The following is a 19,453-nucleotide window of genomic DNA, read 5'->3' as shown; positions in this document are numbered from 1 at the left end:
TCCTTCCCTCCGCTAGCCTGCAGGTCACCCTTGGGTAAGGTGTAGCACCTGCTTAGTCACCCCACCCCGATCAGGGCCATGTGAAGCCACGGAAGCAGTTGTTGGGTGGTCATATAAGCAGTTGGTGCAGATCACAAGTCCTGGTTGTGCGACCACTGACACCAGGCAGACAATCTCTGAAGAGTTTTGATAATGGCTGCGGTCACACCTCTTGCAAAGACACTGTCCAGAAGAAAGGCAATGGCAAACCACTTCTGTAGAAAAATTTGCCAAGAACAATCATGAGACCATGATCGCCTACATCATAGACAGGGAACATAATGATGATGATGATGAAGTGCTTTGGGGTGTTGTGAAGTCAGGAAAGGCGCACAAAATGTGGATTCTTTCTTTTTTTTAATTTAGAGGTACAGCACGGAACAAGTCCTTTGAGCCCAACGAGCTGTCCTGCCCAGCAATCCACTTATTTAACCCTAGCCTAATCACAGCATAATTCACAATGACCAATTAACCTACTAACCAGTGTGTTTTTGGACTCTGGGAAGAAACTGGAGCACCCAGAGAAAACCCATTCAGTCACAGGAAGGATGTAAATTCCTTACAGGCGGCACTGAAATTGAATTCTGAGCTCCAATGCCCAGAGCTGTAATAGTGTTGCACTAACTACTATGCTAGTGTTATCTTCTCTCTGTGTTGCACTGGTTTGTACCCTGGAGGCCATATGCAAAATAATATCTCCTCCAATGTCTAAGTGAGCAGGGATAAGATATGGAGGACCTTCTTCTAAGAGTTCACCGACCTGATTGGTAGCATCGTCTCGTTTCCTGCTGATAGTAGACCAAGCCTGGTGTCACAGTGAAGGCAGAAATTCATTTGGATGGTGTTGGTGTCTCTGAATATGCTTATGTAAGTGGTGCAAGTAACATTCAGGAGACTAATTGAAGCATTATCCACTAATACCAGTAGGGATCCCAATGAGAAGACATGTTTATATCAATGGGATGTAAATAACAGAGCACAGACACACTCTTGGCAGTATTTGGAGTTCACAAAAGACTCTGCAACACACATAAAATGCTGGAGGAACTCAGCAAGCCAGGCAGCATCTATGGAGAGGAATGAAAAGCCAATGGTTTGAGCTGAGACACCTCATCGAGACTGGAAAGGAAGGGAGCAGATGTCAGAATAAGAAGGTGAGGGGAGAGGAAGGAGTACAAGATGGCAGGTGATAGGTGAGACCACGGGGGAGAGGGGATAAACTAAGAAGCTGGGAGGTGATTGGTGGAAGAGATAAAGAGGATGAAGAAGAACACTTGGAGGTCCTCTGGTGACGTGCTGTGAATGGGCGCGAGTTGAGAGAGTGATAGGACTGTCAATTTTTGGTGGGGGAAGAGAAGATGTGGTAAGAACTTGTGCAAATCGATGAGAAGGATATTCAATGAAACTGGTCTTCTTTCCTTATGTTGTTTCTCATCTCAATCTGTCAAAATAATAATTACAACTCAGAATTTATAATTAATCACAAACAGTGTTGTTGTTTTTATAAAACATTTCTGATAATGTTAACCAGGCAATAATGAATTATTCAGTATATAGAGCTGAACTGTGTGGGTCCTGCAGTCCTCAAATCAATGCAGGTTAGTGAGGTGGGGAGTGTGGGTGCGGTGGAAACAGAGGAGGAGGTCTGGATGCTGAATTAAATGGATTAATTTGTTTCTTTAATAAGTAATAGGTCTGTCCCACTCTTGAGCTCTTTGGGGGTCCCTTGTGGTTGAAAGACACAGCTCTGAGAAATACTCTGGAGTTGAATCAGGCAACAGAACCATCAGCAGGCAGCATGCCCATCCGAGAGGTAAGAAGCAGAGTTTAATTCTCACCTCCCCAATCAGTCGGAGAATTAATTTACCAACTGCAGGTAATTTCTAGATGTCTCGACATGGGATTCTGAATTATTTTGTTTGAGTGTGCTTAAACAAGTGGTTTGAAGTGTTCACTGTCTGCAGATTACAGCTTTAAACTTGTATTTTCGAACTGACTAGCGATGTGCCTTAGCGTAGCAAATAGTGTGGAGAAACGGTGACAGATGGAGCAAACAAGTAAAGATTAATCAAAAGCAAACGAAAATTTGCCACTGCTGCATGAAGTCAGTTGATGGATAAACACAAGTAGATAGGTTTACTGCTGAAAGAGGAGGAAAGGATAGAAAACTGCAAGGTGGTATAAACAGACAGACAATGGATGGACATTAAAATGTGAAGTGTAACTATAAATTAAGATGGTGAACAAGGTTATTAAAGAATGGATATATGGAAATAATTTAGTGGCAGAAAAAAGTACAAGTGATTGATAGGTTGATAGTGGAAATACAATGTTCATAAATCCATGCATTGGTAGATATGAGTTTTTATATAAATTACTAAGTCTGTAATCACATCCATCTGTGCTGTGACAAAACAACATGGCTTTGTGTGGGATCGAATGGATGTTATATGCAGTGTTCCCTCCTGTGGGCAGATGCTGTAAATGAATTAACTGATCTGGCCAGCTTAACAGAATTGCTGTGTAATTACTGAAAGAGATGTCCTAGTGATGGAGAAGCTAGTATTCATTTTCAAGTTGTTGGGTGAGTGCAGGTGTTGTGTAAATGGTGCCCGTCTCCTGTTCAGGTGGTGCTTAGCTCCTTTTCATTGTTCATGCAGCGGAACGGAGTCATGGCTACTTTCATCACACAGGGTAAGTTATAGTGTTTGGGGGCTTCATCGTCTGTAGTGAGTCTTCAGGAGACAGTGCCTCAAGCAAGCAGCATCCATCATTAAGGACCTTCACCATCCTCTTCTCATTACTACCCCTGGGGAGGAGATATAGGAGCCCGAAGATGATTTGGGAACAGCTGTTTCACTGGGAATGGTCCATAAATTCATGATCACTACGTCACTATTTTGCTTGTTTTGCACTATTTATTTATTATATATTTCTTATTGTAATGTATTGTTTTTTAAAATCTATTTCACTATACTGTTGCTGCAAAACAACAAATTTCATGACATATGTAAACCTGATTCTGATTCTGATTATGGAGAAACTATTAATTCTCTGTGGATTCCTCCGGCAAAATGACTGTGTTATGTGAATAATGTTGTTCGACTTACCTGGTGAAAAATAGAGTAAAAAAAATCGAGTCTCGATTCAGTCCCTCGAGTCTATGACACCTCCTTACAGTCAATCTCTCCAAGCCCACACACTGCTCTTTCCCTGCAGCCCTGCAGACCTCAACTACCCATCCAATCCCTTTCAAAAGCCTTGACTGATTCTACTTCCACAGGCCGTGAGTTACGGGATATAAGCCCTCTCTGTAAAAGGTCTTTCTTTTGTCCTCTCTATAGAGTCATAGAGAAGTACAGCATACAAACCAGCCCCTCGGCCCATCTAGTCCATGCCAAAACCATTTAAACTGCCTACTCCCATTGACCACAGCCCTCCATACCCCTACTATCCATGTACCTATCCAAACTTCTCTGAAACGTTGAAATCAAGCTTGTATGCACCACTTGTGCTGACAGCTCATTCCACACCCTGAGCAAAGAAGTTTCCCCTCATGTTCCCTTAAACTTTTCACCTTTCACCCTTTAGCCATGAATTCTAGTTTTAGTCACACCCTACCTCAGCGGAAAAGCCTGCTTACATCTACCCTATCTATACCCCTCATATGTCTATTGCCCTTCACCTTGAATCTCCAACTCTGATCCTGGAACCATACATTAATGAGAGCAGCTTCTCTCAGTCTGAACCTGTCCATGGAGAGGAGGATAGAAAGAAGACAGGGCAAAGTGAAGCAACAATATCACATCCCATGGATGGGTAAATAAAAAACATCAGTCTGAGGGATATTTCAGTATGGAAATCCATGGAAAACAGCTGGAGTCTTTGGGAAATTCATAAGTAACAAACAAAATGCTTAAGGAACTCAACAGGTCAGGGAGCACCTACGGAGGGAAAGAAACAGTCGACATTTCGGGCCAAGACCCTTCATCAGGACTGGAAAGGAAGGGGGCACTGGGTTCTTCCAGTAACACCTGCAGACACATAAATGCACATTGAAGTCTGTTCTCACCAGAAACCAAGTCATTCTTTTGGGTAAGTATGATGCTTTCTGGGAATGACAGAGGTTGGGTTTGACTTGTGAGTGAGTAGGTGGCGCAAACTGGTGTTGGGACAGAAGTGTTCTACATGATGTCAGCAAAGAGTGCGAAAGGATTGGTGTTGAGGGAACTGAGGAAAATGGCACAGAGAAGATCATCTGACCCTTGTGGCTAAACAAAGGTCTGTGCTTTTAAATGAGAAGCTAGATTAGAATGAGAGGCAGACTTGATGAGATGAGGTGAGGAAGACTCAGTTGGAGTTTAAATACAGGCTTGATTTGTAATAATCCATTAGGTAGGAATTGTCCAACCAGTACGTGTGACTATCCCATAAATGAAGATTGCAAGGAAACAAAATCTAAAAGTGGAGAAGGATTTCCATGGTGACATTGTTTGTGTTTGCCTTAGGAGCTGAGGAGTCGCAGGTTCTGGCGTTCAGTCTTAGCAGAGCTGCTCGGCTCACTGATCTTGGTCTCAGTTATCCTGGGAGCCTCTGCCCCTGGGCAGGAAGGTGGAGCTTCGGACCTGATGCAGGTGGCTGTGGCTGCTGGCTTTTCAGCACTCAGCCTGATCCACTGCTTTGGAGAAATCAGCGGGGCGCAGATGAACCCAGCTGTCACCCTCGCGTTCCTGTGCACCAGGAAACTGGACTTCCTCCAGTTTGTGTTCTACCTTCTGGCGCAGTGCCTCGGCGCAGTGATTGGATCAGGGATCATCTACATGTCACTCCCAGCCAAGTCAACATCAAGACTTTTAGTCAACATGGTGAGTCCATTTTCCTTGCTATTTCACTATGATGCTTTCTCTTTTGGCTTACAGTAAAGGTGCATTTCTCCAAAGTGGAGAATGGAGCCGAAACAAAATGAAAGTAAAAGAATCACTTCACGGTGGACATTGGAAAGCTGGGGATGGCACAGACGTTCTCATAACAACATGGGCACCGAACACTCTTGTAATCTTACTACCTCTATACATCGAGAAAGAGACGGATGAAAACATCTAAAAACATGCATTTTGACATTCATCATTGGTTGCTAGTGGCAAATGATGTGTGCAGTAACATCAGAGCATTGTACTTTACCTCCAAAATTCATTCCAATGGAGCCAGTGAAATAAATTTTGAAGTTGGAGAAGAATGTATGTGATGTTACTGACGCGGGCTGCTTAACAAGATAAAATCCTATGGCGTCACAGGAAAAATACTGGCATGGATAGTGGAATGGCTGACAGGCAGGAGAGAGTGAATGGAAAAAAAGGGGGCCTTTTCTGGTTGGCTGCCAGTGACTAGTGGTGTTCCTCAGGGGTCTGTATTGGGACCACTACTTTTCACATTGCTTGCCAATGATTTAGATAATGGAATTGATGGCTTTTTGGCAAAGTTTGTGGATGAGTAGGTTACATGGTTGGCACAATATTGTGGACCAAAGGGCCTGTAATTTGCTGTAGATTTCTATGATTCTATGATATGAAGATAGGTGGACGGGTAGGTAGTGCTGAGGAAGCAATGTGATTGTAGCAGGACAAATTGGAAGATTGGACAAAAAAGTGGCAGATAAAATACAGTGTTGGGAAATGCATGATAATGCATTTTGGTAAAAGGAACAATAGTGTGGACTATTATCTAAATGGGGAGAAGGTTCAAACATCAGAGGTGCAGGGGGACTTCGGAGTCCTCATGCAAGACCCCCAGAAGGTTAATTTACAGGTCAAGTCTGTGATAAAGAAGGCAAACGCAATGTTGGTGTTTATTTCAAGAGGAATAGAATATAAAAACAAGGAGGTAATGCTGAGGCTTTATAAGACACTAGTCAGGCCGCACTTGGAGTATTATCAGCAGTTTTGGGCCCTATATCTCAGAAAGGATGTGTTGTCATTGGAGAGAATCCAGAGGAGGTTCACGAGGATGATTCCGGAAATATAGTGGTTACCATATGAGGAGCATTTGGCTGCGTTGGGCCTGTACTCACTGGAATTTAGAAGAATGCGTGGGGATTTCATTGAAACCTACCAAATGTTGAAAGGACTACATAAAATGGATGTGGAAAGGATGTTTCCTCTGGTAGAGGTATCCAGAACAGAGGGCACAGCCTCAAAATTGAGGGCTGACCTTTTAGAACAGAGGTAAGGAGGAATTTTTTCTAGCCAGAGAGTAGTGAATCTGTGGAATGCTCTGCCACAATCTGCGGTGGAGGCCGAGTCTGTGGGTATATTTAAGGCGGAAGTTGATCGGTTCCTGATCGGTCAGGGCATCAAAGGACATGGTGAGTAGGCAGGTGTACGGGGCTGAGTGGGATCCAGGATCAGTCATGATGGAATGGTGGAGCAGATTTGATGGGCCGAATGGCCTAATTCTGCTCCTATGTCTTATGGTATTATGCGATGGAGTCCTAGGTGACAGTTTCAACATTCTTAAGCAGACAGTTTTCTCAATGGATCATTGAATTGTTAGTTTTTAATATATTTTCAGGATTTGGGCATCACTGGCAAAGCCAGCATTTACTGCCCATCCCTGCTTACCCTTGGTGGTGGTGCTGAGCTGCCTGTAGTACTCTCACAGTACTGTTGAGGAGGGTGTTCCAGGAATTAGACCAGGCAACAATGAAGGACAGGAGCTACATTTCCAAGTTCAGGTGGAGTGCGTCTCGGAGGGGAACTTGTCCCCCTGTGCCTGAGGCTCTGGCCCTCCTTCATGGTAGGGATGATGGGCTTGGGAAGTGCTGCTGGAGTAACCATTTGCATGTTTCCAAGCAGATCAACAAAGATGGAAATGCAGGCCAAGCACTGGTGATGGAGATTTTTGCCACGTTCCAGCTGGTTTTCACAATATTTGCTGTGGATGATCATCGACGCAGGGAAGTGGGAGAGCCTGGAAATTTGGCAATAGCCTTTAGTCTGACAACTGGAATCCTGGCATCGGTAAGAACCATAATTGTCCGTTGCTTAATCAGCGGATTTATGGCATGAGAGAGCCTCCTTGACATCAAACAACAATGCTTCCTTTACAGAAAGGGACTGAAATAATTTCTGGGTCGATCCATGTCTGGAAATTTGGCCAGGCATTTCTGTCTGCCTGTCGAACTTGCATGAGACAGGGCAGTGAGGAGAGATTGAAGACACCATTAGACTTTCCTTGATAAACATTAGGGTTTGAAAGGTGACAATGTATGGTACTTTTAACAACAAGGGCCGTCATTAACATTGGCTCAGATTTAATGGGGAATAGTACTGGTTTGTATTCCCACCGAGGACGTCTGAAACAGGGATTCCAGCGGGCAATTCTGGACAGCTGATCGGGAAATGTGTGTCTGAGTGCCTGACCTCTCTGCTTTTGTCCTCTAGGGAAAATTCTCAGGAGGCAGCCTGAATCCTGCGAGATCACTTGGACCAGCTGTAATCACCGGATTCTGGGAGCATCACTGGGTAACTCAATGACCAGTACACATGCAACATTATCATCTGTAGATGCTTTCAGCTGTCCTCTTGGCCCATACATCACAAGTGAACAATAATGTGTTTCAATGTAAAAGGAAAAGTTCTGTTCTTGTTTAAAACAATTTTGTGCAATGTCCCATGACAACCTTCTGGAGGTCTTAAAAAATAATATTCCTTTGTCTTTAATTCTGAAATATATTCGGCTCTGAAAAGTAGATTTCAGATGTTTATTTGGGGACGGTTGTGCTGCCAATCATTGTTTCCGAACTAGAAGATACATGCAAATCTAGGAAATAGGTGGAAGAATAGGCCACTCACCCCCTCTAGCCTGCCTTCCATTTCATAAGATCATGGAGCTCTAATTGCTGCATTCCTGTCTACTCACTGTATCCTTTCACTCTTTGCTTAAATAATCGATTTGTCAATACCTTAAAAATATTCAATGACTCTGCTTCCTCCCCTTTTGAGGAAGTGAGCTCAAGATTCGGGACCCATGGAGAGAGAAAAAATTCACAACATTGCTTTCAATAGGCAACCCTTTTATTTTATACGATGACTTTGATTTCTACAGATTTTTCTATAAGAACCACAGAACAGGAACAGGCCCTTCAGCCCACCGTGTCTGTACCGAACATGATGCTGAATTAAACTAATCCCATCGGCCAGTACGTGATACATATTCATCCATTCATGTACAAATCTACCAGACTCTTAAACGTCTCTATTGTATCTGCCTCCACCACAACCCCTGGCAGCATATTCCAGCATGCACCATTCTCTGTGTAAAATAACTTGCCCCACACATCTCTTTTAAACCTTGGATACATGCCTTCAGAGGCATAACCTGCCCCTCACAAAGCCATGCTGGCTATCCCTAATCAGACTATGCTTCTCCAAATGCTCATAAATCCTGTCTCTAAAAATCCACTCCAATAATATGCCCACCACTGATGTAAGACTCACTGGTCTATAGTTGCCAGGATTATCCCTACTCCCCTTTTTGAACAAAGGGATAACATTTGCCACCCTCCAATCATCTGGCACTGCTCCTGTGGCCAGTGAGAATGCAAAAATCATCGCCAAAGGTGCAACAATCTCTTTCCTCACTTGCCGTAGTAACCTGGGGTACATCCTGTCTGGCCCAAAGTTGGAAGATGTGCCTTGTGGTTTTGCTAGCAAATGGGTACTCTGCTTCCAAGATTTGTTACTGGAACCTGGACTAAGAACTTAAAGAAATGGAGTTCAGATGGCACATGGCATATTAAGAATTTGAATTCAATTTACAAAATCTGGAAATGATTTGTTAGTTTGAAACACAAGCAATTCTACAGATGCTGGAAATCTTGAACAACACATACAAAATTCTGAAGGAACTCAGGCAGTATCTATGGAGGGGAATAAAAAGTCGATATTTCAATCCTGGTATGAAACTGTTGGTTTGCTGTTGAAACCAAATAAGTTCACTTATGTTCCATTTAGGAAGTAAATCATGGTGTCTTTAACCATTCTAGTGTATATATAACTCTTGACTTTAGAGTTCTCTGAAATGACTTGCATGATCTAGTTTCTAAGGGTAACTAGGAAAGGCGTCAACTGTGCCTCTGAGTAGCACTTTTCCCTCTGAACCAGATGATCATGTGCTTAAGCTCTGCTTGAGAAATTAGAGGACAAAATAGTCCAACACTCTCTAACAGCTGCACCATCAGAGCTGCTGTGTTTAGACCAGATGTTAAACAATAGCTTGCTCTCTTGAGTAAAAGATCCCAGGGTCTTATTTTAGAGAAGAGTTAGGGGCTCCCCCCAGATTCTTAGCTAATGCTTATTCCTAAACCAAGTAGATTATTGGGTCATTATCACAAACATTGTGGATGGTGCTGAGGTTTACAAGAATGAATGCAGTTGATTGTCTTTGGGATGTCCTTAGGTCACAAAAGGCGCCGAATGCAAAAATCTTTGCCAACAATGTCTGTACCAGCAGGAAAGCAAGAGTGCAGCAAGCAAATAACCACAAATGCAAAGGTTCAGGAATGCTGCAAATGGAATGCATAAAAGCAGAGCAAGCGCTGGACTTTAAATCTACTGGCTTATGGTGGGGCACATAAAGCACTCCTTCATCTTATGGGAGGAAAACATAACCCACTGTATATATTTCTTTGGAATGTTTATTGAGCAAGAGAGGGTTTGTCTTCTTTCCTACCTGCCCCCATCCCATCCTACATGGCCCTCCATAAATGCATAAGTGCAGGAAAGCAAGATGCAACAAGCAGACATCCAAGTCTGGAAAACTGAGAAAGCAAAAATGCAGTAACACAATGCACAGCGCATAAAAATTCTGCAATTAACATCCAACAACATATCTTTGCACTCAGTTTCCCAAAGACCAAAAGCTGCTTGCACTTTGTTATGGTGAATTCAGTGCACAGCATCTTCCTGGGGCAAAGATCAGGAACTCAATGACGTTTATATGCAGAGCAACCTGGGCTTAAATGAAGTTCTCCTACTCTTTATACCTAAGCACTTCAGGCCATTTGTAAATTCAGATGCAACACAAATAGATCTGGTCACATTCTTGTTCTGTGCTGCTAACTGTACAGCGTAGACTGTGGTTTCAGTCGCTGACCTCAGCCCCTATTGCTAATTGATAACGGTGGAGTGATGCTCAAATGTTAGCATTGTGCTCGAGGGGCCTTCCAGTACTTGCTAGCTGGCTTCATCTGCAACGACAGTTACTTTGGCGAGAAAATGGAAAGATGTCTCAGTTCCCATTGTGACTGTTTATGAAGTGAGAACAATTTTAAAAGCTTGCTGTAGTCAGAAGGAATTCTGTTCACAGCTCAGCAACGGTGGAAGTTTCCTACTTCCCCGCTGCCACCAAATTTTAATTCCACCACATTAAGGCAGTGTGACAGTGGCTTTTTTGCAAGTAATCTGTGAAAACTGTCATTTTATTGACACTTAAAGGTGGCAATGTTTATTACATATTCAAAGAGGTGACATTCTTTGAAAGCTGAATCTTTTCAACTAAAATTGGTGGAGGGGCAGGTAGTGTTGAGGAAACAGGAAGCCTGCAGAAGGATTTAGACAGATTAGGAGAATGGGCAAGAAAGTGGCAAATGAAATACAATGTTGGAAAATGCATGGTCATGCACTTTGATAGAAGAAATAAATACGCAGACTATTTTCTAAATGGGGAGAAAATCCAAAAATCCGAGATGAGGCACTTGGGAGCCCTTGCGTAGAACACCCTGAAGGTTAACTTACAGGTGGAGTCTGTGGTGAGGAAGGCAAATGCAATGTTAGCATTCATTTCAGGAGATCTAGAATACAAGAGCAGGGATGCGATGCTGAGGCTTTATAAGGCACTGGTGAGGCCTCACCTTGAGTATTGTGAACAGTTTTGGGCTCCTCATCTGAGAAAAGATGTGCTGGCATTAGAGAGGGTTCAGAGGAAGTTCACAAGGATGATTCTGGAAATGAAACGGTTATCATACAAGGAACATTTGGTAGCTATGGGTCTGTACTTGCTGGAATTTAGAAGGATGGGGGGGCGGTGGAATCTCATTGAAACCTTTCAAATGTTGAAAGGCCTAGACAGAGTAGATCTGGAAAGGATGTTTCCCATGGTGGGGGAGTCTAGGACAAGTGGGCACAGCCTCAGGATAGAGGGGTATCCATTAAACAGAGATGCAGAGAAATCTCTTTAGCCAGAAATGGTGAATTTGTGGAATTTGTGCAGCTGTGGAGATCAGGTCGTTGTGTGTATTTAAGGTGGAGCTTGATAGGTTCTTGATTAGACACGGCATCAAAGGTTACGGGGAGAAAGTTGTGGTGAAGGTTGGGGAGTGGGGCTGAGGAGGGGACAAAAGGATCAGCCATGACTGAATGGTGGAGCAGACTCAATGGGCCAAATGGCCTAATTCTGCTCCTATGCCTTATGATCTTAAGTGCACTGTAATAGTCACCTAGTTTCTTCAGGCTCTATCACCAAGAAGGACAAGGACATCATGTACACCACAACACCACCACCGCAGGTTCCCCTCCCAAATTTCAATCTCTCAACTGTGCCTGGAGTCAAAGGAGACAGGGGAGGTCCTTAATGAATACTTTGCTTCAATATTCACCAGCGAGAGGACCTTGATAAATCCAAGAACAGCGTAGAATAGGTGTGGGTAGTGTAGAAGGTTGTCGTAGGTTACAACGGGACATTGATAACTTGCAAATCTGGGCTGAGAAGTGGCAGATAAAGTTCAATCCAGAAAAATGAGAATTGATTCACTTTGGAAGGTCCAACTTGCAGGCAGAATATAGGGTTAATGACAGGTTTCTTAACAGTGTGGAGGAGCAAAGGGGTCTTGGGATTTACATACACAGATCCTTCAAAGATCAGCACATGTTGATAGAATGGTTAACAAGGTGTATGGTGTGTTGGGGAATTGAGTTCAAGAGCCACGAGGTAAGTTTGCGGCTCTATAACTCTGTGGAGGAAACTTAGGGGGTAATGTCAGAGGTAGGTTTTTACAGAGAGAGTGGTGGGTTTGTGGAACCCTCTGCCGTGGGTGGTGGTAGAAATAGATACTTTAGAGACATTTAAGAGACTCTTAGATAGGCACAATGGATGAAAGTAAAATGGAGGCTATGTGGGAGGGAAGGATTAGATCGATCTTGGAGTAGGTGGGTTATAAGGTCAATATAGTGGGCCAAAGAGCCTGTATTGTGCTGAAAAAAAGAGGAAAAAAAGTCATCATTCTTTCATTGTCACTCAATCCAAATCCCAGAACACGCGCCCAGCAGATTCAAGAAGGCCGCAGTTGTCCACCACCTTCCCAGGGAGAATTAGGAATAAACAATAAATGTTGGCCTTGCCAGGTTTACCCAGATTCAGTAAAAACGAACACGTGAAAAACACAAAGTTGTGGAATAAGTTACCAGGCAACTCCATTCAAGAAGATACTCTGGGCTTTTGAGGAGAGGTGTGACTGAGGGAAATGGTGACCAGCCAACAGGACTGATGCCAGGCATTGATGGCCTATCATACAACAATGATCTTCAGTGAACAGCAGTAAGCAACTCATCCAAAGGGTTTTTTAAAACGTCATCTCCCTCACTTCAGTTTTCAATTCCTAGTCTGAGGAGGATCTGCCAAAGAAATAACAAACGTTCCACAGAACTTTCCATGGCATTACTTCCCTTAAAGGTTTATGTATTGAAAAATTTCACTCACATTTCAAAAATACACTGAAGTGGCCTTCTGATGATTTAAAATTTGAGACTCTACTTTCTTAATGCCACCAGTATTTACATTTAGAGGTTGGAGCAAGTATTTTTGTTAACCCCCCCCCCCCCCCATCCCCAAATGTTTCCATTGGTGAGTGCACTGGTTCGTGTGATACAGCTCCATACAGGATAGAAAGTTGCATCAAATCCTCCAGTATTCACTGATTTCCTCGATTGCACTAAGCCAACAGTTGGGGAGCTATAATTAGCATTAGTCTTATTTCCTCCTGTGGTGAGATTTCAAGCCCAGTCATTAAGGAAAGTGCCACTAAGAGAGAAAGCAGATTCACCATGGCTTTTGCTCCTGCCCTGTCTATACTGACGGGTTATGGAAGGAGGTTTGAAGGGCCTGGAAACAAACGAACACCACTACGACATTCCCACAACACAGGTTAGCTTCGATAACGTGAAGTGTGTGCTTTTAGAGTCCAAATCTCCACACTAGCACTGGATTGGTGTTATATGTATTTGATTGGTAACAGGAGCTTTGTAACAAGTGACAGGTACCAGTCCAGAATTCAAACCTTTATGGAGTCAATTGCATTGATGTGCCGTCACATATGATACTGAATGCTAATAGGAGCTTTCTACCATTGTTCTTGCAGGTGTACTGGATCGGCCCCATTCTTGGTGCTGTTTTCGGTGGTATTTCTTACGAGTTCTGTTTTGCCTCCAGTGCCTCCCAAGAGAAGCTCATTGCCTGTATCACCTGCAAAGATATTGAGATTGTGGAAACGGCCAGTGTGTCACGTTCATCATTGCTGACAGTCACCCAGTCCGCAATGCGAGTGAAACCAACTGCAAAAGTGCAGGACCACAGTTAAAATTAACATGATACATCTGTCTTCTTACTTATGTTAGTAGCCTGACTTTAAAGGGATTGTTTTTGTGACTCTATGCTAGAGATGTGGTTGGCCACAAATATTAGTAAATGAAGATATATTAGAGTTAGCACCTGTGATGTTCCATAGATGAGAGCACTAGCTAGTGTGGTACTAGTTTATACAGACCAGAAAGTTGTAAACCAAATACTCCGAGAAGTGCGGACTTAGATAACCTCACCAGATCAGCAGTTGGGGAATAATGTTAGTGTCAGGGTTTTGGGAAGACATAAGAGATGATGGCACAGTAGTTAAATTGTTATGGTCATTATGCAGAAGCCTAAAGTACCGATCCAAAGATATGAATTCAATTTCCACCATCATGGTAATTGAATTAATTGCTAATGTCAACAATAATGGCACAAACCCCATTTTGTTTGTTGGTGTCTTTTGTAAAAGAAAATCTGTCTTACCTGGTCTTGCCTAGAATGTAACTTCATGCCCACTGATGTGATTGATCCCACTAAGTATGCTGAGTAGGAAAGTCAGTTCAATAAACACTGGCCTTGCCAGTAACATCTACATCCCGTGAATGTTTATGTCTTCAAAAATCAGCTAGGCTCCTATTGCTGTTCACTGACCTATAGGAAGCACAATCATGAGCAGATATATTGCTCATGAAGTGCTGTTTCAGGTTTTGGCTGAGGATGGGAAGAGGTGGCTGGTTGGCCGTTGGAGACAATGACCAGTGGATGGTCCTGACCTAGATGTGGAATACCAGCAGCTTATTGCTGGGGTGAAGGGGAAGGAGGTAACTGGGAGTGGAACCATATCACAGCCTATGTGGGAGATCCAGCCTCTAGCCTGCTGTTGGTAGGCACAGTATTTCTTGTTGAGTTTTAGTTGGTGCTGTTGAATATCAAGGATAAAGTGTCAACTCTTCTTTTATTGGAGATAGTCACTGCCTGGCATTTGCAAACTATCTAGGGAGAATCTTACTGGTGCTACGAACATGCTGCATTGTCAGAGGAGATATCAAACCTAGCCTGCACTCTTCAGTGCAGAAAGCAGAATACTGTGCCCAATTTGGAAAAAAAATTCAGTTACCCCTCACATTAACATAGAACAATACAGCACAGTACAAGCCCTTTAGCCCACAATGTTGTGCCAATTTGTTAATCTATTCTAAGATCAATCTACCCTTCCCTCCTACATAAACATCCATGTGCCTGTCTAAGAGTTTCTTAAATATCCCTAATGTATCTGCCTCTACCACCACCCCTGGCAGTGTGTTCCGTGCTCTCACCAATGTCTGTGTAAAAATCTTACCTCTAATATCCCCCCTATACTTCCCTCCAATCACCCTAAGATTATGCCCTTTCAGATTAGCCATTTCTTCCCTTTTGAAAAAGTCTCTGGCTGTCCACTCTATCTATGCCTCTTATCATCTTGGACATCTCTCTCAAGATACCCCTCATCCTCCTTCACTCCAAAGGGAAAAGCCCTAGTTTGCTCAACCTATCCTCATAAGACATGCTCTCTGATCCAGGCAGCATCCTCTGCACCCTCTCTAAAGCTTCCACATCTTTCCTATAATGAGGTAACCAGAACTGAACACAATATTCCAAGTGTGGTCTACCCAGGTTTTTATAGATCTGCAACATAACCTCTCAGTCCTTGAACTCAATCCCCTGACTAATGAAGGCCAACACACCATATGCCTTCTTAACTTGTGTGACAACTTTGAGGGATCTATGGATGTGGACCTCAAGATCCCTCTGTTCCTTCACACTGCTATGAATCCTGCCATTAACCCTGTATAACCACAAGAGATTCTGCAGATGCTAGAAGTCCAGGATAATACACACAAAATGCTGGATGAACTCAGCAGGTCAGGCAGCATCTATGGAAATGAATAAATAGTCAACGTTTTGGGCCAAGGTGCTTCATCAGGACTCATCAGAAGAATGAAGGCAGCAAGGTATAGGGGAACACCACCACATGTAAACTTCTCCCCAAGTTGCACACTATCCTAACTGGTCCTTCACTGTCACTGGGTCCAAGCCTGGAACTCCCTCTCCAACAGAAAGACCTTCACCAGAAGAACAACAGTAGCTCACGAAGTAGCTCACCATCACCTTCTCAAGGGCAATTAGGAATGGGAAATAAATGCAGGCCTTGCCACAGACACCCAGATCCTGAAAATGACTAAATTTTTAAAATGTACTTTAGAGAATACCTGTTTTTTTGAGAATGGTTAAACATGGAAGAATGACCTGCCCTTCTTGGAACAAATACCATTTCATAAAGACTGGTATTTATTATAGTAATATCAAGTGGTTGAGGTGATTTCCTTACCTTTTTCTAGGGCGTGGGTCTGTTTGTGGACAATCACAGCTCTGCAAAAAAGATCGGGGATGTACTGCCATTTGGACAGATTTTATCTAGTTTGCTGGTCAATTGCAGCCTTGTGTTTTCGAACTCGGGCATTAACTGTGAAGGGAGGATGCAAGGACATGGAGCAAGTTAAGCAGGAGCATGAGAATCTTAAACTGAGGCTTAAGTATCAGGGAGCTGTGTAGGGAGCAGACCGGTGATTGAGTTAGAAGGCTGGGTCCAGTGCTGTGTATTGGGCCACGAGGAACTGCAGGAGAACAACCAAGGCTTCTTCTCTTTCTTTCTTTCATGTAGGAATGTCTTTACCTCTGGTGCTTGTTGACATTCAGTAGAGCAAGATCTGTTTTCATAGATCACAAATACGGCATCTGAGTGGCAGCAGGTACAAATCCCTTGCTCCATGATAGACCCGTGGTACTTTATTGCTTCCAAACAGAACAAGACATTCAAATAACGTCTCTCAGTGTAGATCAGAACCACAGGGGACATCGAGTGTGATCCAAAAGAATGGAGAAGCTTGTTATGGTGATCAGGAAATTCCCTCCATTTCTGAAAATGACAGTTTTCTTTGTTCAATATTTAAAACTGTAATTGTTAACAGATTCCTTATTTCTGTCTTTATGATATCATTATAATTACTGAAACTATCTCTCAAACACTTTGAAAGTTCTGAGGAGTGACAAACCACATTCAATTTGAATGAATATTGTAGATGCTGATCACCTACTGTAAATGGGCTGTCAGCAGCTGAAGCTAACTGATACATTCCAAATTGTTTGTTCAGCTTTTACCATGTGACAATCCAACCAAAAGGGAGCAAAGGGCTAACATTATTTACTTAATGCAACATAGAAGGAGTCCATTTGTCCCATTAGGTCCATGGTGTCTCCTGTTAATCTCCTTTTCCCTCTCATTATTTTCTCAACAGCCCTCCAGCTTATTCTCTCTCACATGCCCATTATCTCTTCTTTTGGCCATTACCCTAAAGGGTAATTTACACTATCTGATTATATAAGATTATATATCATTTGTTCATTATGTGCCGTGTCATATGACATGGGCGATCATGATCTTTCCATGAACATGGTTGTTCTTGGCAAATTTTTCTACAGAAGTCGTTTGCCATTGCCTTCTTCTGGGCAGTGTCTTTACAAGATAACGACCCCAGCCATTATCAACACTCTCCCAGAGATTGTCTGCCTGGCATCAGCAGTCGCATAACCAGGACTTGTGATATGCACCAGCTGCTCGTACGACCATCCACCACCTGCTCCCATGGTTTCACATGACTCTGATCGGGAGCTAAGCAGGTGCTGCACCTTGCCCAAGGGTGACCTGCAGGCTGGCAGAGGGAAGGAGCACCTTACACCTCCTTTGGTAGAGGCGTATCTCCACCCCACCACCTACCTTAAATACCAGGGACTCAAAAAAGTTTTCAATATTGTATTCAATGAGTTGACATGGGAATTTTTTTACAAGTGCATCCACAGTGTTTGACAAAAACTTAAATTAAATGGGACTGAACCTTTAAAAGAGATAATAGCCCCTTTTTATACCACAGTGAGCTTACATTTTTCTAGCTCTTTTCAGAATCTTCAAACATTTAGTCATACTTTACAGCTGTGTATTTAGAGTTTTTGAAAGGCAGTCACTGTTATAAAAATTGCACTGTTTCTGCATTGCAAGCTCCCACATGCATCATTGACCAGGTAGTCTTGTTTTTACTTTATTTATTTACAGTGTCAGACTTGGGAGGTGGTCTGCCTTCATCAATTTCTGCAACCCGTGTGTTGAAGGTATTCCCACAGTGCTAACGGGCAAAAGGGTTTTGAGTTTGAAACCTGTAATAATTTTCTGAGCCCTGTCAATACTTGACTTGGAAGGAAACCTAAGGGGGTGATGTTCCCATGCACCTGAAGCTCCTGTCTTTGGTGGTAGGGGTCAAGGATTGAGCGGACAGTGTAGCAGCAGCCTTGACAAGTAACTGCAGTGCTTCTCTGAAGACAGTCTTTTAATAAAGTTCATGAACACCGAGATAACTTTAACTTCTTTCAATTGTGCTTCAGCAATTTCATCTCAGAATAAATGCTGCCCTCTGTGTTTTAATGTGATATCATGGAGCTATGCATTTTGTACCGTTGCATTTCAGTTCTATGTTGGGCAGTTGCCATTGTCTAGCTCAGTCCAGTTCATTCTGGAACAGATGAAATAATTACAAACAGCAAGTGCAAAGCAAAATTTTGCAAAATCACTGCTTTTATTCCTTCAGCTGCTTTTGTTTTAATTTGCTGACTGCCCAGATGTTCAACAGATTAGCCAATGAATATCACTTGGGGCCCTCTAATGAATACATGTGTATCTACATTATAATGCTCTAGTAAACAGCCCATGGTGCTGACCTGGGCAGTTGATGAATATAAGCATTTTTCCATATAAACTGTTGATGGAAATGTGAGGTGTTTTACTGAAAATTGCTCCGCGCTGCCATCCAAAGACCAGAGACAGTAACTGCACACTGTCAGGAAAATTAGTTGCGGAGTGCTCACAAGGGCATTTCATGCTGGCTGATATTGGCAGAAAATCAGGACAAAGATGGCAGCCATAGAAAGTGAGAAGCAAGCTTGTTAACAATAGGCCATTGCAAACAAAACAGGAATAAAGCTGTTCTTGATTATATCCTTTGTGCTCACTGGCTCATGGTTAAACATCACCCTGGCTTTAAAATTCTTGCCCTTGTTTTCAAATCCCCACACGGGCTCCCTGTCTCTGTCACCTCCTCTAACTCCAAAACCTAATATAATACCTTCATTCCTCCAGCTCCGGCCTGGTGACTGTTCCCCCCAATATAATGCTCTACCACTGGCAACCATTCTCCAAGTTCTGGAATTGCCACTCTAAACTTCCCTTTTCTCCATTAATAGACTCATTAAACTCTACCTCTGTGACTGAGCTTTTGGTTATCTGCTCCAATGTCTCCTTATGTGGCTCAGTGGCAAATTTTGTTTGGTAGCGCTCCTGTAAGGCAAATTGCAACTGTTTTGCTTCAATAACAGTGCTTACCAACGAAATCTATTGTTGTTGTGAGTATTACATGGAAACAAAACAATAATAAACCTCTTTAATTATTGAATTTCTCTGCTGGATTAAAGTTATATGTAGTTCTGAGTTTTAATTATAGGTAGACTACTTAAAGTGATATCACCTCATTTTAGTTTTCCCCTCCTCTCGCAAAACAATTGTTTAATGTTGTGCACTCCGAGCTCCAGAAAACCAAGCTACCTGAATGGGGCTTGCTCCAAGCAGCACATGTCAGTAGGGTTTTCAGTCATGGAACATAAAGAGCTGTGCGCTGTTCTGCGTTCATCCAGTGGCCATGCATGAGACTTCTCA

General features: G+C 42.9%; 1 protein-coding gene across 2 annotated transcripts; it reads left to right on the top strand.

Annotated features, from left to right (window-relative positions):
- The first annotated feature begins 1,294 nt into the window (after positions 1-1,294).
- On the top strand, positions 1,295-19,197 carry LOC140741111 (aquaporin-4). Of its 2 annotated transcripts, XM_073070879.1 has the most exons (6): positions 1,295-1,402; positions 1,727-1,852; positions 4,548-4,904; positions 6,891-7,055; positions 7,479-7,559; positions 13,451-19,197. In XM_073070879.1, exons 2-6 carry the CDS (start codon positions 1,838-1,840, stop codon positions 13,667-13,669), a joined length of 837 nt encoding a protein of 278 aa, XP_072926980.1. In that variant the 5' UTR covers positions 1,295-1,402; positions 1,727-1,837; the 3' UTR covers positions 13,670-19,197. The 2 variants fall into 2 exon arrangements, with proteins under 2 accessions (XP_072926980.1, XP_072926981.1); XM_073070880.1 differs by lacking the exon at positions 1,295-1,402 and having other exon boundaries at positions 1,839-1,915.
- The last annotated feature ends 256 nt before the right edge of the window (positions 19,198-19,453 follow it).

Source organism: Hemitrygon akajei, chromosome 18, assembly GCF_048418815.1.
Source record: "Hemitrygon akajei chromosome 18, sHemAka1.3, whole genome shotgun sequence".
Taxonomy (NCBI): Eukaryota; Metazoa; Chordata; class Chondrichthyes; order Myliobatiformes; family Dasyatidae; genus Hemitrygon; species Hemitrygon akajei.
This window is presented reverse-complemented; position numbering and strand designations above follow the sequence as displayed.

Excerpts from the sequence above, each read along its gene's own strand:
- LOC140741111 (XM_073070879.1), top strand. Across the intron at positions 7,056-7,478 it reads CAACTGGAATCCTGGCATCG|GGAAAATTCTCAGGAGGCAG; the intron begins GTAAGAACCATA and ends TTTGTCCTCTAG. Across the intron at positions 7,560-13,450 it reads GATTCTGGGAGCATCACTGG|GTGTACTGGATCGGCCCCAT; the intron begins GTAACTCAATGA and ends TTGTTCTTGCAG.